The 21,906-nt window shown below is 41.5% G+C and overlaps 2 protein-coding genes and 1 long non-coding RNA gene across 7 annotated transcripts in view; 1 reads left to right on the top strand and 2 right to left on the bottom strand.

Moving 5' to 3' along the window:
• ECT2L (epithelial cell transforming 2 like) overlaps positions 1–17,542 on the bottom strand; it is a 43,919-nt gene extending 26,377 nt beyond the window's left edge. For 2 of the 4 annotated variants that reach the window (XM_025178002.2, XM_025178008.2), the window contains exons 1-8: positions 13,508–15,015; positions 11,114–11,226; positions 9,107–9,269; positions 7,389–7,641; positions 5,748–5,884; positions 3,676–3,803; positions 1,890–2,028; positions 264–432 (exon numbers count right to left, since the gene is read on the bottom strand). In XM_025178002.2, the coding sequence (XP_025033787.2) occupies positions 264–432; positions 1,890–2,028; positions 3,676–3,803; positions 5,748–5,884; positions 7,389–7,641; positions 9,107–9,269; positions 11,114–11,226; positions 13,508–13,573 (1,168 nt within the window). In that variant the 5' untranslated portion in view covers positions 13,574–15,015. Of the gene's footprint in view, positions 1–263; positions 433–1,889; positions 2,029–3,675; positions 3,804–5,747; positions 5,885–7,388; positions 7,642–9,106; positions 9,270–11,113; positions 11,227–13,507; positions 15,016–16,434 lie in introns of those variants that run through there. The other 2 variants (XM_075924292.1, XM_025178010.2) reach the window with 2 other exon arrangements.
• Positions 428–21,906, top strand: part of LOC142827892 (uncharacterized) — a 26,106-nt gene continuing 4,627 nt past the window's right edge. The window contains exons 1-2 of the long non-coding RNA XR_012902688.1: positions 428–1,925; positions 4,610–4,674. This is a non-coding gene — a long non-coding RNA (uncharacterized LOC142827892). The remainder of the gene's footprint in view (positions 1,926–4,609; positions 4,675–21,906) is intronic.
• CCDC28A (coiled-coil domain containing 28A) overlaps positions 20,146–21,906 on the bottom strand; it is a 15,404-nt gene continuing 13,643 nt past the window's right edge. For both annotated transcript variants that reach the window (XM_075924304.1, XM_075924305.1), the window contains exon 6: positions 20,146–20,893. In XM_075924304.1, coding sequence (XP_075780419.1) covers positions 20,839–20,893 — 55 coding nt within the window. In that variant the 3' untranslated portion in view covers positions 20,146–20,838. The remainder of the gene's footprint in view (positions 20,894–21,906) is intronic.

Raw genomic sequence — 21,906 nt, 5'->3', positions numbered from 1 at the left:
TTCCCTTATTTAACCTCCTAGTCAGATTTTGAGCTACTGTGGACTGGCATCATATGTCTAGTCTCCTTACATGCAAGCAGCCCCCTATTCCTGTTGACTACAATGGAAGGTACAGAGGTCCACCTGCCAGAAACAAATTACAATTGGATCAGTGCCCAGTTTACTAGCTCAATCAACTTTTCAGTGTCATGCTGTTTCCCTTTTTGGAATACCTAAATGTGATGTGGCATTGATATGTTTTCAGTTTTTTTTTCTTGCCCTACCTTGAAGTAAATTGATCTCCCTGGAGTCTCCATTGCTAAAAATCCCAATACTCTTTGCTTTTCGACCATCCAGAGCCTTTTCTACATAAAAAAGGAGGCTTTCCAATGTCATTCCACAATGTTCATACAACACAGGAATCACCCCAGGTTTGATGCTGTCCAGCACCATCTATAGAAATAAATCAGTTCAGAGCTTCAAATCCTGATTTTTCTCAAGATGTAATTCCACAAGAAAAAATATAATTCTAAATTCAATAGTCATTTGTAGAATTAATCTCATCATATTGTAACACATTTGTAATTAATTGCAAATAAAAATTTAAAATTCTTTATTCAACTTTGTCCTTTGACCCCATAATGCCAATGGACATGAGAGAATCTCTCCAACAGTCTTTAGGAAAAGAAAATATCAGCTAGGTCACACCTGCAATTCATTGTGCATGAGCAGCCTGGCACTCCTTGTAGACTGCCACGGATGTTAATTATATTCTGTACAGATGCAGCTCTCCATCCACATGTGAATTTTAGGATGGGCGAGAGGCTTATTTTTATCATGAAACAAGACAATGCTGGGTGGTCAGCTACACTTTCTACTTATTTCCTACTGATGCTTTACTGGAAATTGGATTGTATTCAGCTCTTTAAATCAATATACAGGACAGGCTGTTTTTAAAATGCATCTCCTGGACCTTGACTAGCTAGAACACTGAACATCTTACACAATTTAGTAGTTAAACCATATGATTTGTTTTTACTTCAGATCACAGTGTCATTAAATCTGCAGCCATGCCCCCACACAGCATTTTTAAATTCAGTTTCCCATTAAATTCTGAATTTCTACATTAGAGATTCATTTAGGCCAGTGGTGCTCAGTTTTTTTCAGTCACTTCCTCCCCCCCACACACACAAATACATGCACGTGAGTAATGGAATCTGTCTGTGCCCCTCTCTCCATTATTGCCAGTTAAGGCGTCCACAGCAGCAGAGTTTGGGCTGAAGGTAGAGAGGGGGACAGGTGAAGAGCTGGGGCTTAAGGAAAAGACAGTTTAGGGTGGAAAGGGGATGAGGGCAGAACTAGGTTTGGGGCCAGACTTGGGGGTGGAGTGGGTCTGGAGGCAGAGACGGAGTGAGGGCTGAACCAGGGCTAGAGGCAAAGCAGGACTGAGTAGAGCTGAATGGGGTTGGAAGTGGAGCTTGTCTGGGGGGTGGAGTGGGGCTAGAAGTGTTGTGCTCCTTTCCCACAAGCTTCCCTCCCCTCCCATCCAGACTGGCTTTGGCCTCACATACTTGGAATGTTCCTTTGTGCCCCCCAATTGAGAACTACTGATTTAGGCCCATACTATTACTTTACTGACTATTTTAATCTTATACTTTCCTTTGTTTTTCTTCCCTTTATGATGTTCTCTTGCTGAACCCCTAATCTTGTGAACACTTAATGGGACAACTCATGTGAGCAAAGCTAAGCCCATGTGTGTTTGCAGGAGTGAGGCTTTAACAGACTCCAGGAAGGATGCCACCTGTGCAGGGGAAGGACAAAAAGATTGCTGTCTTGGATAAATCCCCAGGATAAATGGGTATACAGAGCCCAATCCATTCAAAAATAGGAGACCCAGAAGAAATTCATACCTCAAATGCAGGAATCTGGGATGATATCAAGACCAGGTATGGCTCAAGTGAGTATGCAAAGCTGCTGTATTTTTGGTAGACACTCTGACAGTGTTTGTTAGGTAACCCAGGGTAGGATCTCCTTCCAGTTACATTCTGTCTACAGAAGGAAAAGCAAAAACTCAGGTAGAATATCCCTTAAAGATTATCATTCTTTTTTACTTTAATGCACAGATAAAGCATGAGGGTATGAAAATACATGCCAAAACCTCAGTTACACTGAATAGACATGCAGTGTTTAATACATGTCGCTGTAAGTGTATTTACAATTCTCCCCCATGCCTGCTGAAGGCCAGCACTTCTGTGAGAAAATGAACCTTAATCACCAACTGCCTATTGAAACCACTGAGTTCCATGTTAGCCATTTGCAGGTTTTTTGCATTTATTTTTTACACTGTTTTATACATGGGCCGCAGGTAGTGTAGGCAAAGGAAGGCACTGCTTTCCCAAAACTGCCTACATTCCCCGGCCACTGGGGAAAGCTAGGGCAGTGGTGTGGCAGCCTGGCTTCTCTGGCTCTCTAGGTGGCCAGGAAGTATAGGGCTGGGAGTGAGTGGGGTTGACTCAAGGGACAGGGCTGAGTCTTGCCTTTACCAGCTGGGCCTTCGCCCATCATCCATGGTGTTATAGAAGTGTTGATAGAGAAAATACCCCTCTGTGCCCTTGTTTGCTCTGTGATGAAAAGAGGATTTTAAACTGCTAGTCTCAATATGCACAAAGAACAAATTATCATTTGTTTTTTGTAAGTCTACAAAAGAAAATGAATTTTTAGGATCTTCTAAGTAAGTTTAGCCAATGAAAAGTACAGCTCTAGACTTGAAAGCTTTGTCATTAGATCCATATCCAGGCTAAGCAAGAAGTTTACATTTTATGACTAACCTGGCAACTTACTGAGGGTGGATATGCTGCGTAAGGGAGAGTCCCCCTCATTTCAGGTTCTCCTTGGTTTTTTTTTAAACTTCAGGATGGTGATTTAAGACCAGATCAACTGATCTGAGCCTCTAAATTTCCGAGAACACCAAGTTTCTGCCCAACCAATTTTCAGTGCCCTCCTCAGGATTGCACTCAAGTGTGGCTTCAGCTAACTAGAGGACTTGTATAGGCCAGGCATATTGTCTACAAGCCGGTATGTGGAATTGCTCTTCCAGCACAGAGGACGAGCAGAGCAAATTTTAAGAGCAGGAATCTGTGTGGTAATTATTTAGAACTACAGGCAGTCCCCGGGTTACGTACAAGATAGGGACTGTAGGTTTGTTCTTAAGTTGAATTTGTATGTAAGTCGGAACTGGTACATATTGTAGGGGAAACTCTAGCCAAACATTTCTCCAAAGCTCAGTTTTATTCTCCCACACCTCACTTCCCTCAGTCCTTTATTCTCAAGCTGAGGTGTCTGCTGAGAAAAGCCGCCCTGGTCTGCTGGGGGGGGGGGGGGCACTAGCTTCGCGTCTCCCTGGTCTGCTCGGGGGAAGCAGCTAGTGCGTGGTTGCCTCACCCCGTTTGTAAATAGGGATCCGATGTAAGTCGGATCCATGTAACCTGGGGACTGCCTGTACTGTAATGGACAAAGTTGAGCTCCATCATGGTGGTGTAGTGTACCAAAAAAAGCTACCTGACATGATCCAAAGGTTTGTGCGCTGTTTCCTACACACACTGTATTTTGTCACACTTACTAATCAATGCACTTTGGGTACCATTATTTATGTGGTTTGGAATTGTCAGTGTTTTGAAAAGCTTGATTCCTGCTTACCTTTTGGGGCTGGGCAAAGATTTTAAGGAGGCCAAAACAAGCTGTTTATCTGCTGCTAGATTAAACTTGGATTTCATTTCTTCAGAAGGCAGCATTGAAAGAGTATGATTCGAAAGAGTGCGCTTTTCCTGAAAGCATTTAAACAAAATGTTGAGAGAAATATGCATGATGCAGTGTAATAACATACCATTCAGTAGTTACACAATGGAGCAGTTAAGCAAGCCTGTCTTTTTTTTCTACCAGTAAAAAAAGTTAACTTATTTTATTGCTGTTAGTACATGATCATTCCGAGAGACAGTAAGCTATATTTAACTGACTTAGTTAGAAGGACACTACTTGAGAATACAACTCTAATAGTGTCTCAGATAAACTGTGTAACGCAGATGTGAATGAGGGCATTGATCTTACACAGCTTAACAAGGATGCAGGGGTAGGGTCTTTGGGTTCCCCTGCCAGCTTCCTTTAAACATGCTGCCAATGGCTCACTTTGAATATCAGCATGTATAATATTTCAACCAGCTCTATTTGGGGCATGGATTGTCTTTTTTTGTTCTGTTTGTACCGTACCTAGCACAATGGAGTCCTGTTCCATGACAAACTCCTACTGCTATGATAATACAAATGAGTGTGCCGAGTTCATTAGAAAGCCGAATAGTTTCACACAGCTGCCGAGCTTTGTGCAGAGGATGATATATTCTATTGCTCTCATTACTTCAGTCTGTTTGCAAGATATTGAAGGTTGATATTGCAAGGTGATGAGCAAGTCCTTCAATTTTAACAGCTCTTTATGATGAGTTTTTATGTGTTTTGAAGTCTTGCTGTATTGTAAAATTCTAAGTGATATCTATAAATGTTTTTTTCAGTAGAAAGTAAGCTTACTAGGAAGTAAAATATATTGTGCACTGATTTTTTTTTTACTATGGCACCCAATCAGCATAAGTTAACAAGATATCGGGGCCCCTTGAAGACAGAAAGACCAATCCACAACGAAATAAAGATGTGAGTAACTTTACCTATGTCATTGTGAGTATTCATACTTGTACATGTCAGGTGGGAGGGAGGAAGGTAGTAAGTCTCAGAGCCTGGGTCAATTGACTTCAACTCACAGGACTTGACTACAGGGCTGAAAATAGCAGTGTACAAGTTCCCGCTAAGGCTGGAGTCTTTGTACTGACTCCCAGAGACGGGGAGGGACTTAGCATCTGAGCTCCAGCTTGACAAACACTGCTATTTTTAGCTCTGTAGCATAAGTCCTGTGAGTCAGAGATACTTCACCAAAGCTCTATGATTTGCTACAATGTAGGGCTTTTTTCAGTGTAGACTCGCCCTTAGTTACTTGTGAGCCTAAGACTTTGCAGAAGTGACTCTCTCACATCAACATACTAGTTAATCAGAAGGTGACACTTGCCAGCATTTACTATAAGAAAGCCTGCCGCATATAATCACTGTGTGCCCTTGTGAACCAATTAGATGAATAAAGCAGAGAACCTGTTTGTTATACTGTATATGTTCCAGACAAAGACATTGTCCACGAATTACTTGGGTTTTACAATCACAGCCTTCCTCAGAGTACATAGTATCTCATGCCACAAAGCAGTCTTTGGAAGGATAAAGGGGGTACACAGTGAGTAGACTACTACTCAGCATGACTAAGGGTTACAGAATCAGGCCCACAATAAACTGTGGATCATACGCTGTGCTGACTTCAGTGGGATTCAGTTGCATGAAACACAAATCAATGAAATTGGTCGGCAGTGGTAACATATAGATCTTGTTTGAATCAGAACTACTCAAAGTACATTTCCCTTACTTAGAAGGAATTGAAACCAATCTCAGGTTCTGGCATTTACTGTTTTTTGCGTGTGCAAATATTAATTTACAAAGGAAAAAATGCAAGAAGATGGGGGGGAAGGGACAGGGGTGGATATAGGGCAGGGTGAACAGGGCGGTTGTCCTGGGCCCTGCGCTTCAAGAAGCCCCACGCATGCGCCGTGGCAAAGGGGGGGCCCCGTGAAATTGGGCTGCCCTGGGCTCCGCAAAATGGTCAGCTGCCCCTGGGGAGGGGAATTTACCCTAAATAGTTGCAAAGCTGTGTGTAGTCTTGCTCGATCCTGGATTGCCTGGGCCTGCTTTGGCTGCAATCGTGACTTTAAGGATCGGGAACTCCGAGTCCCGCTCGTCCAAGGCAGTCGAGCTTTGAATAACTCCCCTGAAAAACAAGCATCAGCAGTCCCAGCTGTTAAATTCTGTTTTTCCACTGATATGTAAGTATACACTAACAGGGGAAACAATGCAGTAACTAGGGAATTCATCCTTTTATTTGTTTAATTAGCATTTAGTTTTACATGGCAGTCTTTAGCTTTTATTTAAACAGAGCATCCTGCCTGAAAAGTCCTCCTCATTTTGGCTAGGAATTAGTCATTCTACTAAAATAAAGTTGTCTTTTATTAATCCATGAAACAATAGTGGTTTTGGCACTGGTTCAAAATATGAGTTCATTTTAAAATAATCATAAGAATATCTTAAGTCACAAGAGTTTAAAAAAATGGGATCTGTTTTTATTTGCCTTCTGATATAAGTTTTTCTCTTTAACCGGAAGGAGCAGAAGCTTGTTTTTAAAAAAGGAAAACTGAGATTCTCACATAATCACATGACTCCAGGTGCTTGGGGTTTAAAGAGAATGTCAAATATGAGAATTGAGAGAAAACTAGGACTTAATGGGATTGAAGGTGTATTCTCCAAAATTTCTATGAGTAGTGACATCTTTTTAAACAAATATTATTGAAGGTTGGAGAACCATGTTTGCTGGACAAAAATTCCCAATCTGTATCTATTTAATATAAAGTACACTGAGTATTAGACTTGTACACAAATCTCAATATTCTGCTTAATAAAAGTCTGACTTCATAGAATTCTATAATAATATTTGTGAGTCTTAAGCCCGGTCTACATTAGACCTGCAAGTACGGCTTAAAGTACGCAGTTCTACCTATGTAGCTGGAATCAGCTTACCTTAAGCTGAGCTTGCGGGAGGCTTCCATTAATCCTTGTGATTGAGGAGTACAGATGCCAGCCACAACTGCCCTCAGTGTGAGATTTATTCTAGACCCGCTAAATCGAATGCCAGAACGTCTGTCTTCAGTGCAGAGTGAATATGTGCTCTTACGTTTTATTTAAATAACTTTAGGTCAAAATTTAGGTTTTGAATAAACTTTACCATGAATTCCTTTAATGTTCTGACTATATTTTTAGGTATAATTAAAATTTCTACAGGACACTTGGCTACTGGGCCTTTTTCTTTCAACTTTCATTTTTCCTGCCTTGTAAAGCAGTATATGCCAGAATGAAAGGAATTAGGTCAACAACCACACACTGACAGTTTGAGGTTTCTATTATTTCCACAGTTGAGATGTACGAGAAACCCCACTAGACATTATCAAGCAGAATATTTTTATCCCTTTTGCCAGAGGCATATTAAATAGGACTAAACAATCAGAAGAACCAAAATCTATCATTTTTACCATTTTTAGCTCTTGCCCTTTTGATATTAAAATTAATAAAATAAATTTGCAAAGATAAGTTTTCCTTACTGTAACCCTAAAAAAAAAAAAGTTTTTCACTACTTGAACACTTTAAGTTATTATACCACTTTGAATAAAAAGCATTTATTTTAACATTAGCCTCAGAAGAAAGGTTATATTAATACCACTGACTCTTGTGTAATGCTAATCTCTCCCAAATCATTTTTCGTAGCCGTTTTTCTCTTAGCCTTTCTTCCTGCTCCTCGTTTTCAGCTTTTGGTTCATTAAGGGTCCCGTAGATTTCAGTGGCTTCTCTTGGGGTGAAGTAATCTAAGCTGGTTGCACAGTCTATGTAATGTCTCTTCCAAGCACTATATTCATTATCTGCTGGAGTGTATGGCAGAAACCATCCAAACTTCACACATTTTGGCATCCATAAGCAGTCCTTAAAACAAGAAGGCAGTAAAACAGAGATAGTAAGCTGTGCTTGAGGACAAAAAGCTTTCAATTTAATAAACCTTTGGGTTCCATACTGCCACCAATCACTGTAGTATCTGAGTGTAAATGAAACATGGGACCTCCATAAATACATTAAGTGAGATTTTGTTTTTTTATTAAGTGCCTAGGCATATATGGTAGGTGCTTTTACGCAAATAAAAAGACATGATCCTTCCATCTCAAATAGCTGGCTGCAATGTTTCCTTATATGCAGACACAGATGTGGTTCCTGAAGGTGAATAAGCAGATAATGTTAGTGAATTCAGTGAGATGCATTTACTTTGGTTTTGTTTATTTTTAAAGAACAGGGAAGGAGGCTTCATTTTAAAGTTCTTCTATATATGGAAATCTGCAAATAAAGGCATTGTCACCTTGATTGTCATATTTGACTTAAGAGTATTGGAGAAGAGGCTAATTGTTGTAAAACTACAAGCAGCTTCTGAAGATCAATATTTCATTTTAATTTTTATAAACACAGTATTGTGCCTATAATATACATTATATTTAGACAGATCATAACAAACAGTAGCATAATTGTTAATGCAAGATCTGAGTTTTTCTGTATCTATATAGTCCACAGCAATCTCTATAAATTAAAGATTTTAGGACATCCGGCTGACTACATAGATCTAAATTACATTTTGTGTTCAGTTGCTTGATGTGTGCAGTTAAAGACCCATGTCACAGCAGGGTTAAGTGCCGAGGCAAAGTAGCAGAGTGAAATGGTAGAATTAGAATTAGCTTCTGACCAAAGAAAATACAAATGCCTTTATGTGTAATATACTTTTAATAATTGAGATGTTCTTGGAGGGGTTAGATGAATCTGGTTCCAACAATTTATCTGTTATAAAAAAAAATGAAGTAAAGCAAAGTTTAAAGGGTTATTTTGTCAAGTGTGTGAAAGTTAAAAATTCTGGTACAGAAGTTTTTTCAATTGTGAAAAGTATGCTAGATACATGAAATGCTTCAAGAGGTTGAGCACTTATGTAATTGCTGTACAAGATAGGAAATTACTTTGGCATATTATGCTATTTATAACATGCAGTTCCAGATTTCCCATTTAATGCATGTAGTGCTACTTAAAAGCACTATAGCTGTCCAATTACAGGTCCTGTTCCTGTCAACATCCACAAAGTCTCAGAGGGGTAGCTGTGTTAGTCTCTAACTTAAAATAACTTTAAAAAATGAGTGGTCCTGTAGCATCTTAGAGACTAACAAAAAATATAGATAGTATTGTGAGCTTTTGTGGGCACAACCCACTTCTTTAGATCTCTCATGATACTATCTATATTTTTTGTTTGACTCTAAGGTGCTATAGAACCACTCATTTTTTTTAAAGTTTTTTTTTAACATCCATGAAAGAATTATTCTTGATGGTCATGAGAATGGGCCGAGGTCCACAATGAACAGACCTGTTCAGTTATAAACTTCCAATGCCAGTCAACTTGAGCAGCTGCACACAGCTCCCTAGGGCTGAGAAAGGAAAAGATGTGTAGAGAAATGAAACGTGGTAGCATTCTGGTGAAATCCACTTTGGTTACTGGAATCCTCTCTCCAAGCCAGTTTTGGGTAAACCTGTGAAGATAGATAGTCAGCCATTAGCACTGGAACCCCTCCTCCCCCTTCCCGCCATGGTTAAAAACCTGTTGAAATTCTGTTCTGTCACCTTGTTGGTTTTTCCCTTCAAAAAGCCTGAAATCTCTTTGATGAATTTGTGTCAGGAGTGAAATGATTCCTATGAGCACATCATTTACAAATTGCTTTGTGACTCCTTGGGAAGTGATTCAAGGTGTGTGTAAGTCTAATTAGTTGGCCTTTTCTCTATTGATAGTCATAGATTCTTGGTGATAATGCAACATATTGAGGGCTAATCTAGACTTTTATGCAAGGAGGATCATTGCATTGTAACTAGTGATCTAAAATGTTTTGCAAAACAATGATGCCAAGATTGTGGACATTTCAATAGGACCATTATATGCGTTCCAGGCACTTTTATATCACTGGAGTTGGTTTTATTCTCCAGAAGACTGGAAAGTTGAACCTTTGTACTGTATCTTCAGTAGCCATTTTCTATTATTCTTAAACTTCTCACCTACCGAGTTACTAAAAGATTATGCTTGTCAATAAAGAAGCTATTAGGCAATTGTATTATCCTGGACCTGTATGAGGAATTCACAAATCAGTCCATGGTTGGATGGGAAAATCTCTCTCGTTTTTAATAATCATGGGGCCAGGAAACAACTCTGCCAATCCTTACTCAAACACAAATCAATAGAAGTCTTTAAGGTGCTGCCTATTCATAGTTTGTTTTTCCAGTTACAGACTAACTCAGCTACCCCTCTCAACCAATAGAAGTCAGAGGGTCTACAGGTGTGTGTTTAAGGGATGTCGTGATTAGGCCTTATGCTTTCAAGAGCTGACTGAGACCTCATCCTGTGAGATGCAGAGCAGCCCTTTCTCCCATTTGGAATTGTAATGGGAACTTGGTGTGATATGTACTTTGCCAACTTAAATCTTTATGACCTGACTCTGTAATATATAATGTGGAGAAGGCGGTTTTGCCCACATGGTACCATGCTGACTTCTGTGAGTGTCTGCACAGGAAGACTATTACATTACTCAATAAATTGCAAGATCCAACTTCTAGACTGGGGCAAGGAACCTAGTCTGATCCACGTTCTACACGGCACTGACCCACATGGACAGTGCTTGGCCACTAATACGTAATACAAATTGAACCTCTCCAGTCCAAAACACTCTGGTCCAGAACACATCCCTTGTCTAGAATTATTTTAGTTAGCCAGATGTCCACTTTTCGTGGGTGTTCCCAAATTTCATGTGGTCCCATAAAGCTTGTTTACAGCCACCAGTCCTAGCTCTGTGTTCTGTGCCATTTATCCCGCAATGGCCTCTAACAGCACAGTATGTAGTGAAAGTGTTGGTAATGCTGATAGACAATATCGACCTCCCATAGTCCAGAACATTTTCTGGTTCAGAACTGCTCAGATCCCGACCAGTTTTCTCATTTCCCTACTGATGCAGGGAAAAGGGGACAGGTTGAAGAATCTAGATCCTCAGGCCTGCACTAGACAAATATCTATACAGAGTCTCTCATACAATTTTGATATTCAGTCTTATGAAACTGACAGTGTGCTTATTAAGTCAAACTGATGGGATCCTCTTAAAAATGCAAGATAAAATTTCAGGTCCCATTAGGATCCCACGGGGCAGACATCTGCACTGATGTTAAACCCACATGGACTTCCCTGGGATTCTGTGAGGTGACAGGGATTCCTCCCTTTCCCTGCTTGGCCAAATCTTACTGCAGAATTGGTTTGCTGTGTGTCTTACATGATATCCATATTCATACATACCCGTTTGGAAAGACGACACTAAGCTAGCCCTTATAACAAACTTACTTCAGTTGTGATTTACTGCATCTCATCAATATTGTCTGGAGGAATTGTTTTCGCTGCTTGTCTGTCCACAGATCAAACCAGTGGTTTATGAGACTAGCTCTTTCCTCAAAGAGCTGAAAGGAAACAGAGTATTTCCACATTTAGGTCAGTATGCTGTAAAGACCACCCTGTATGATTCTGATTCATATATAATAATGCTTAGAGAGATGGTGTGACCCTAATAGATACAAAACCATTCCAAACCACTAATGATTTTTGTTGCCCTTTTCTGAACCTTTTCCAATGCCAATATATAGTTTTTTAGATGAGGCAACCACATCTGTATGCAGTATTCAAGATGTGGTGCACCATGGTTTTATATGGAGGCAACAAGATATCTCTGTCCTATTTTCTATCTCTCTTTTAGGGGGGGGGGGGGAAGGGGTGGCTGGAACAATTTGTGTAGTGGGGGTGCTGACAGCCATTAAACCAAACTGTAAATGCTGCTGTATATAATGGGGAGAAACTTCAAGCCTGGAAGTGCTGCAGCACCCCCAGAACTCCTAATTCCATCACCTATGAATTGGGCTCATCTACGTGGCAAGGCACTTCAAGGCAAGCCACAATGTGAAACTATAGCACACCAGCTTGCACTCCTGTCTTGTCCTGCAGGGATACTGCTACAATTCAGTGGAAGTCCTGGAGTGTGGCTTCTTCGCATATTACACTTAGTGGTAGTAGTACCACTCCCTAGCCACACCCTCTAGGACTTGCATTGTGTTGCAGCAGTGACTACAGGGGTCATTGAGTGGTAAGTTGTAGATTTATAACTTGGCTTTCCATGCAGTATAACTTGCCATGTAGACAAGCCATGGGACTCAGGAGACCTACATTTTTGTATTCCTACAACAGCTCCTGCCCACTGATCAGCTTTGTGACCTTGGTCAAGCCACGTCATCTCTCCTTGCCTGTTTCATTCTCGATTTTTTGTTTAAGGTGGGGTGGGCCCATGGGCCAGATGTGGCCCACCAAGCCTTTCAGTCTGGTCAGCAGTCCATTCCTGCAGCACCCAGCAGCATTACTCAAAATGGCTGGCTGCTCCCTGTGGCTCTCACTGCCCCCACCCTCAGCAAAATCTCTCAGCTCCGATTTGCTGGAAACCAACCAATGGGAATGGAGATGTTTTACTGAGGGTAGGGGCAGTGCAGGGATGGGAAGCTGAGATGTTTTACTGGGGATGGGTTTCCAGCCAGTAGAGATTTTGCTGGGGGTGAGGGCAGTGAGAGAGCAACCAGCCATTTTGAGTAATGCTGCTTGGCACTGCAGGAATGGTCACAAAGCTGATCTGTGGTAGGAATACAAGAATTTAGGTCTCCTGAGTCCCAGGGCTTGACTGCATGGTATCAGATTTGATTGAAGGAAAAATAAAATTTGTTTAAAATATTAATATTTCAGTGTGTAAATCTGTAATAAAAAAATTAAGATGTTCAATACCATAGTACCTGACTATAGTTATAGAGCCAATTATATGTTTGCTAATGGACATAGTGTTACTGCTTTGAATCGAGTCCTTGGTCCTCACAGGCTAACTGCTGTGAAGCATCATGGCAGAAAATGCTTTGCTTCAGGGAACTACAGTAAAACTCCAATTGTCCGGCATCCAGTGGTCCAACTGGAATCCAGAAGTGCTCCAGGCAGCCGAACAATTGGAGCTGCTCTATCCCCGGCTTCCCCAAGTCCGCCGCCGGTCAGTTTCAGCAGCGGTGGACTTGGTGAAGCCCTGGAGCAGAGCACCCCAGCTGCTGTGCCCCCGGCTTTCCCAGGTCCGCTGCTGTTGAAACTGACCAGCGGCTGACTTGGGGAAGCCGGGGGCAGAGCAGCTGGGGGTGCTGCTGGGTTGGTCCCACAGCGCTGCTCTCTCCCACGCTGCACAGTTCCCTGCCGACACCCCCTCCCTCGGACCCATCATAGCCCCCCTTCTGGTACTCCGGCATATCTGATAATCCGACACCCCCTGGGTTTTAAAGGTGCTGAATTATCAGAAGTTTACTGTAGTTTGTTTTTTATTTTTATTCTTTGGGTTGTTGTAGCTCCTAGAAGCCACAGCCCTTCTGTGCCAATAACAGTACAGAGATATAACAGTTCCTACCTCATTTCTGTGCAATGACCAAAGAAAATAAAGGTGTGGCAGTTAAGACAGGGAGATGTTAATTTAGTAATTTTGAAAAGTGAGGTTTGTTTCTGGTTTAATTTACTGTACATGAACATGCATGAGGGCATATATTGTAAGGTCTTTCCTTGTCACTGAGCATGCAAGGGGTGACTGGCGGTATTTCAAGGTATGTGGCAATGTGTACCAATGCATTTCTTGATAGTTAAGCCTATGAAAATGACTACTACCAGAATGTACCTTACCTGCTTGTTTAATGATTTGTTTGCAATAGGTGTCCAAGTGCTGAACCTTATGTTCAAGCTCCACATTGTCTGAATTTTACTGGAAAACTCTCTGATGGACTTCAATGGGTTTTCTGCAAGGACTCCTGAGCTCCCTCGTTGCAATTATTTAGCAGTGTGAGAACGAGGTGTTACATAACCTGTGGTTGTCATCGCTGCAGTGATGCTTGGTTAGAGCCACCTAGAAATTCAGTGAATACAAACAATGTGAAGTGACCTAATTAATTCTTAGTAGAGTTGGATGCAAACTGTTGCGTGCAAACTTAGATTCAGATCTGACACCTACTCTCAGCTTCCCCTATGTTAAATGGGGTATTTAGATTCTTTTGCTGTCCGTCTTACATCTTATAATTTTACCTATGTTTAGATGAGGCAACTGAGTAAAGGGCATCACTGTTTACACAAGCAAGCCTGTTGCTTGAGCATCAGATCTCATAATTGAGATTGGGATTTGTTAGTAACAACTTAGATAGATTTCCCAAGAAACACATAGTTACCTACATGCTTCCAGCTCCCATCCAGAACATACCATACGATCCATCGTCTATAGCCAAGCCCTTCAATACAACCACATCTGCTCTAATCCCGCTGACAGAGACCAGAAGCTTCAGGATCTCTACCAAGCATTTATAAATCTCAACTACCCACCTGGAGAAATAAAAAAGCAAATTGAAAGAGCCAGACGAATACCTAGAAACCATCTACTTCAAGACAGACCCAAGAAAACCAACAATAGAACACCACTTGTCATCACCTACAACCCCCAACTTAAACCTGTCCAACACATTATCAATAAACTACAGCCTATACTGGAACAGGATACCATACTCCAAGAGGCTCTGGGAGACAGACCCATAGTCTCCTATAGACAACCACCTAACCTCAAGATGATTCTTACCAACAACCACAGGACATACCACACTAATACCAACCCTGGTACCTTCCTTTGCAACAAACCCCGTTGCCAGCTTTGTCCACATATTCATTCTGCTGATACCATTATCGGACCTAACCAAGTGAGTTATAAGATCAAGAACACATATTCCTGCGCATCCAGAAATATAATTTATGCTATCATGTGTCGAAAGTGTCCATCTGCTATGTACATTGGACAAACGTCTCAGACACTTCGCCAAAGGATTAATGCCCACAAAACAGATATCAGACAGGATCACAAAGAAAAAACAGTTTCTTGCCATTTCAACCAGAAAGGACACTGTCTCAACGACTTAACTACGTGCATTCTGCTACAAAGACCTTTTACATCTGCACTTGAAAGGGAATCCTCTGAACTGTCATTCATGCTAAAATTCGACACTCTCCGGGGGGGATTGAACAAAGACCCCAACTACCTTACCCATTACAAAGATAGCTTCCCCAGTTATCACCTCTAATACCATTAGCTCACAGACATCTAACTTTCCCCACCTCTAATATCATTAACTCACAGACACTTACCTTCCTCCCTCCCCCCCCTGCATCCACCTTCAGTTCTGAAATGTGATTTGTCCTTTTCATATGTGTTCATTTTTTTTAATTGTATCCTTTGGTATATATGGTTGTGACTATTTTCTTCCACTATTTGATCTGAGGAAGTGGGTCTGGCCCACGAAAGCTCATCATCTAATAAACCATCTTGTTAGTCTTTAAAGTGCTACATAGTCCTGCATTTTGCTCCAAGAAACACAAGCTATCAAAGGCAGTTCTGCCTTTCAGTCTATTCTCTGTCATAGAAACTATGGCTCCCATGGTTCTTACTCTTTGGAGGGCGCCTTCTAGATCAGTGTTTCTCAACCAGTGGAAGGAGTACCCTTAGGGGTACTCGAGAGAAATTTGAGGGGATACGTTAACACCACTGAAATTTGGAGAAAAATGAATTTTTGTTTTAAGTTTTACAGTGCTTTATTATTTTTGTACTTTTTACACCCAAAAATGTCATTGTCCACCCGGCTACGATTAAGTTGTTTAAAGACGTGTTGCAATGGTAGAAAAAAGTTTTGTGTGTCTGAGAACTCTAGATACTGGGGGTATAATTTTTTTAAAGGGGTACTTTATAAAAAAAAAAAAGGTTGAGAAACACTGTTCTAGATTACAAATTACAATTTCCATGTTTTTTGGTATAGAAAGGGGGCATGTGCCCTATTATTCTGGCCAAATTATAAATTGAATAATTAGTCTACCTATGTACAATTCTCTTATAACTGATCCCTTTTAATACCTATACAATTAATGTTGGACTTGAAATATTTACCTAGTATTTACTCGGTATAGGTTGGGTTGTTGGTGGTGCATGCTTCCCCCATATCTGCCCACCATTGTATCTCAACCATGAGCTGGAAAGCTGCTCTTTCTCTGTGGAAGCAGTTTACTTTCTATGGCCATTCGGTGTTTGGTCCCTCTCTGATAACAGGAGATATATTGGGGTGAGGATACCAGATTTCCTCTGGTTTATGGGCCTAGTACTGTTGTATCTAATGCTAGGTCTGTTTCTCCCATCCTCAATGGAATCCATATCTGGTCTTTACTGAATAGCCACTAATGAGAAGGCACTTGGTCCCTATTTAGATTGTGCTATAAAAGGTGTGCAGAAATGTCTTGTCTCCTCACCCTGCTTGCCTGCAAATTACATTTGCATTTTTATCTCTGCCAGTTTTCATTTTTTTTAAAAACCATCACAATTTCTCTGGCAGAGGCTTGCCCTCAAAGTTCTGATATCTTGCCTCTGCTACAGTCCAGACATGCAAATAGTACCTGGCAATTAAGAAAAACATAGATTGTTCATTTTTTAGTTTTTAATTTTTTATGCCCTTTCGATTAACATAAAACTAAAATACAAAGCAAGCCACTTTTTATGTAGAACAGAGTTCACAGTCTATTGAAAGCTTTACCTCTAAAAGGCTGTCTTGCTTTTCCTTCTGAGCAAGGTGTTGGAGCGCTGCAGTGGAAGCTGGAATTACTGCTGCGTTGGATGAGGGTCACTACTCCCCCATCACCATAGGAACTGCACAACAAGTTACACCTTGGGCTCCCAGCCAGAGCCTGACTAAGGCTGCAGTTGCCTTATGTGCCCCTCCCCTAAAGGGGAAGGACATGTGGCACAGCTTCAAATCTCATTGTAGCTCACTCCTACTAGACTGGCAACTTGCAGCTCCCTGTACACTATGTAGTGGCATGGGCATGGAGGCATTCCTTGCATTACCTCTGTAACAGACATTTGACCCCCACATGTGGTAGTGCCACTATAGAATTGGGATGAAACAAGCTGAAACTGCAGGGAATGGCACTGGCATATCCCACTGCAGCGCAGGCCAAGTGGAGAACAGCACAGTCTGTACTAGTTGTACCAAATTATGAACAACACAGCACCATAAATCCACACTAGTGTAAAGAGGGACAACCTACCAATATTGCAAGTGGATCAGGACTAAAAGCCATCATCTCTCAGCTAGGGCGATCATTCTGAGGGGGGACTGTTGGATGGGCGCAGTTTTTGTTGAACTAGATAAGATTATTCTAATTATAAAGGTTGAAAAACTGGGACACAAATTAAGAAACTTCCCTAAGTCACAAATCCAGTCAGTGGCAGTGTATGGAATATAAATAAGATTTGTATTACTGACTCCTAATATCCCCTATTAACCATGTTCCCACCATGCTGCAAAGCAAACTACCTTTATCTCTATTCAAAGTGTGCTTCAGAAGTGTAATGCTGTAAGGGGCATGAGGAAAGGAGTGGAATATTTTTAAGCTGCTTCCCAAATCTCCACTATTGATCAAAATGTTCATTAATTCTGCAGTTATACAGTTAAATAGTAATAGGTTTGGTAAATGTTTATTCTGAGCTAGCAAGTTATTTGTGGCACGAATTACACAATCTGGAATTTAGCCCAGGAGATAGTAACTTATTTTGACACTGTAGCTTGCCCAAAATAACAGTACAGGCAGTCCCCGAGTTACGCGGATCCGACTTATGTCGGATCCGTACTTACGAATGGGGCTTTTCTCACCCCGAGGATGCGGGCGGCGGGACCGCCCAGACGCGCCGCGGTCCCGCCGCCCGCATCCTCCAGGGTGAGAAAAGCTGCTCCGCGTCTCCCTGGTCTGCTGGGGGGCAGCCCAGCAGACCAGGGAGATGCGGAGTAAAGCCGCGGAGGACCCAGGCGGTGGGACCGCGGCGCGTCTCGGTCCCGCCGCCCGCGTCTCCATGGTCTGCTGGGGGGAGGGGGGCGCAACTAGTGCGCCCCCTCCCCCAGCAGACCAGGCTTTTCTCGAGGACGCCTGTGACAGAGGAGCTGGGGCGCTGCTGCTCAGTCCCGCAGCGCTGCTCCTCAGCGCTACTGGACCAACCCGGCAGCACCCCAGCTGCTCTGCCCCAGGCGTCCTGATTCAGCCGCTGCTGGTCAGTTTCAGCAGCAGCTCAATCAAGACGCCTGGGGCAGAGCAGCTGGGGTGCTGCTGGGTTGGTCCAGTAGCGCCTAGGAGTGGCGCTGCGGGACCAACCCAGCAGCACCACAGCGGCTCTGCCCCAGGTGTCCCCAAGTCAGCCGCTGCTGAAACTGACCAGCGGCTGACCCCGGGCTTCCTGGAATCAGCCACTGATCAGTTTCAGCAGCAGCTGACTTGGGGACACCTGGGGTAGAGCAGCTGGGGTGCTGCCGCGTTGATCCCCGCAGCGCCGAGGTGCGGTGCTGTGGGGACCTACCCGGCAGCGCCCCAGCTGCTCTGTCCCAGGCGTCCAGATTCAGCTGCTGTTGAAACTGATCAGCGGCTGATTCCAGGAAGCCCAGGGCAGAGAAACTCTGCCTCGGGCTTCCTGTAGTCAGCCGCTGGTCAGTTTCAGCAGCGGCTGAATCTGGACGCCAGTTCCGACTTAAGTACAAATTCGACTTAAGTACAAACCTACAGTCCCTATCTTGTACGTAACCCGGCGACTGCCTGTAAATGTAAATGAAGTAAAGAACCAACTCTGTCAGGTAACTTCAACCACCTTATGAAATACTTATATTCCTGTTACTGATGCGACGGGACAACAAAAAGCCAGGTGGCCCCAGGGCGGGAGGGATAAGGGGCACCCTGACAGTAAGGTGGGTGGGGTGGGCTCCTGTGTAGCCTAGGGGATAGGGTGCTGGCCTGGGGAGGACAGGGTTGTAGATTCAAGTCCTACCTCCTCTGGGCACAGACAGCCAAAAGCCAGGGGCACCCCAATAGTAAGGTGGTGGGGTGGGTTCCCACGTGGCCTAGGGCACTCCCATGGGGAGGATAGGAACTTCAGACTGCAAGTTCCTACTTGCAGTTTGAAGAAACTGTTAACGTTGATAAGCCAAAAATCACAACCAGCTTCCTTTAAATATATGTATATTCCATTTCCACATGGCTTCTGCAGTATTCTTGTATTATTCAAAGACTGATTTAAAATAGTTTCTATATAAAACAGCTACACTTCAGCTTGTAAAATTTTGAAACTGCAAATCCTATGTACAGTAACTGTTCAGGTATTAGCTGACCAAAGTCTGACAATCTTGGGTACACTTTCTTTTCCTAGTGTCAACAGAGTGCATTTTGCTCCCAGTTCCTCTCTACTCTATATATTGTCTTGGAAGCAGAGTAGTTTACTCACAATCTCCCTAAAAGACATCCAGCAGGAGACTGAGTTAAGGATCTTCCTTACTGGCAAACTTTCTAAAGATTCACACTGAGAAAGGGAACTGTGAAATAAATCTCAGTGGAATAAGGGAAGTTTGGATAAGGGCTTTACTAGGAATTTGATGGTGTAGTATGGGATTTGGGCATATAAATGGGAGAAGGCAGGGAATGCTACTACTTTACTTTGAAGGTGCAAGACTTGGGCTTGCCTTCAATGGAATTATGGTATTTAAAGTCTCCTCCTCTAAGAGTTGGAGTTTCTGTGTAGCACTTTGGAGATCAGACTTAGTTACAATTGATTCAGAAAGAAAAAAGTGAGAGCTCGCAAGGCACAGAATTGTATTTTTTCAATGTATGTCTGGAATCTTCTCAGAGAGGGACTTGCACAGAATTTGAACCTTTTCTCCTCTCTGTCACTAGTAATGTGGATAGATCAAGTGCTCAGAAGACCCAAAAGGGAAGGGGAGAGACTTTATTCCTGCTATTGAACAAATGCACTCAAAAAATGGAATCAGAATGAACAGTTCAACATCTACACAGAACAAATGTGACACTGATTGCGTCTTGGTAGACATTTTGAGCCATCAAATAATCAGTCTTTGAACAAACACAAAGCTTTTCCCTTTCCATATTCAAAAAATGTAGCAATGTGTATGGGATTTGGGCTCTCACTGATAAAAGCAGGAGCAACTGTTCATCTTGATTGTATGAAAGGAACAATTTGTGGGACAGATTGTGCTTGTTGGCTAAGGTCCTGTTTTGTCAACCATGAATTTATCAGTGCATCATCTTCAGTACTGAAATATATATAGTAATATGTGCTCCAGAAAACCTGCCAATAGAAGCACTTTTTAGGAATGGACCTCTTGTTACTGGGCATGTGCTGAAGGTCCGTGTTTGTTGTTGCAGACTCTCCCCACTCCTGAAATAACTAAGAATGAGGAACATCCATTAACCCCAGTAACTGGAGACTTTATTAAAAGTTATTAATTGAAAGAAAAATAGTGTGGAATGGATTTATTAAGAGTCAGTGTATATATATTACTGAGAATTCAAAATTGCCAGAAGTAAATAAGTATTCCAATTCTAACTGGGTGAAATTTTAAAGTGGCTGACAGGGTAAAAATTGACTTTGTGAAAACTCAGACCATACAAAACCTTTATTTGACCATAATTAAATAGACACTAAGCTTTTCAATAAATTGTACAGCATTTTAAATTACTTTATTAAAATAAATCAAGCACTGATTTAATGGTTAACAAACCACACTGAAGAGTGTTCAGAGTGTCTACATACTAGGCAGAAAGGCAGCTACAAAAAGCCTTCACTGCTAGATTTGTCAAAAATGGAGTGATGTTAGTGAACATGTAGACATATGGACAACACTGAGCATGTACTTTCAAGTTTTTCCCAGCACTTTATATTAAATAAGGCAGTAATTACAAAGCATAGCAGCATACCATTGCAATTGATTCCAACCCTGATATTCCTGTTAGCAGATTTGACCACTGCAATATATGTGAAAATAATCATGTGGAGTTGCACTTTAATTCTTTATTGTGACAAATGAGTAAGACTCTAGATTCCACTGGAAAAATAAAGACATGACTTCTCAGAGAGGTTTCCAAATAAAAAAAACCCAACACTTTTAGCTGGTGGAGGTATTTGGGATATCTTGTGCATCTGCTAAATGAAGCTTTTGTCTGGAACAAAGAGTTAAGAAATTGTTCACTTATAACAACACTTAAGAAGTAACTATCTTATCTATTACAATGGTATTTAATATTTATAGAGGGTAACAGTTTTGAGATTTAAAAACAAAATATCACATGTATAGTCCTATGTGGAAATGTCAGTACACACTGGATGCAATTATAAACAAAGCCAAAGCTGCATGCCAGTATAGAAAAAAGCATCATAAGTAGTTCTCAGTACTAAGCACATTATCACCAATTTAACAAATTAATTCTCTGTATTAGTACAATTATAACATAGCCTGATGCAAATAGTTAATAAAATGCAAATAGTAAAAATGAAATACATATTATTCTTGCATAAAAAGGTTTAAATTTAGAGACTATTAACAAAGCTTAAATGAGAAGACTGAAAGAATAGTGTGAAGGTATCTAGAAGGGCACAGCGCCTTTAAATGTATTAAATTTTCTTAGGATACAGACCATTCACTATTAATCTGAGGACATATGAAATCCTCATTAGAATTCTATCCTTATATTTAAAGGTGCTAACTCAGATTAGTTTCTTATATAACTAGAGCCCAATGAGGCACAGACACTTAAAACCACTTTTTTTTTATATGGGTGGGAATGGGTATGCCACGAATTTCTGGAAATGCTGTAAGATAGTACAACATATTATAGCAGGGACTGGTTTCACTTAGCATCAGAGGGGCTGTGTCTAGACTACATCCTGGTGTCGGCAGAGAGATGTAAATGAAGCCAGGATTTAAATATCCTGCACTTCATTTGCATAATCACGTAATGGCGCTCTTTTGAAAAAGCGCCATTTTGAAATTGAAACCACAGTCTAGAAGTGGTTTTGGAAAACAGGGCGATATTCCAAAGACCCTGTAAACCTGTTTAAAAAAAAAAAAAGTTTACAAGATTTTTCGAAAACTGTCTAGACTGCGGTTTCAATTTCAAAATGGCGCTTTATTACATGATTATGCACTTTCGAAGTGCTTCATTTACATCCCTCT

Source organism: Pelodiscus sinensis, chromosome 3 (assembly GCF_049634645.1).
Source record: "Pelodiscus sinensis isolate JC-2024 chromosome 3, ASM4963464v1, whole genome shotgun sequence".
NCBI lineage: Eukaryota > Metazoa > Chordata > Testudines > Trionychidae > Pelodiscus > Pelodiscus sinensis.
Note: the sequence above shows the minus strand (reverse complement) of the source record. Positions and strands in the feature narration are given on the sequence as shown.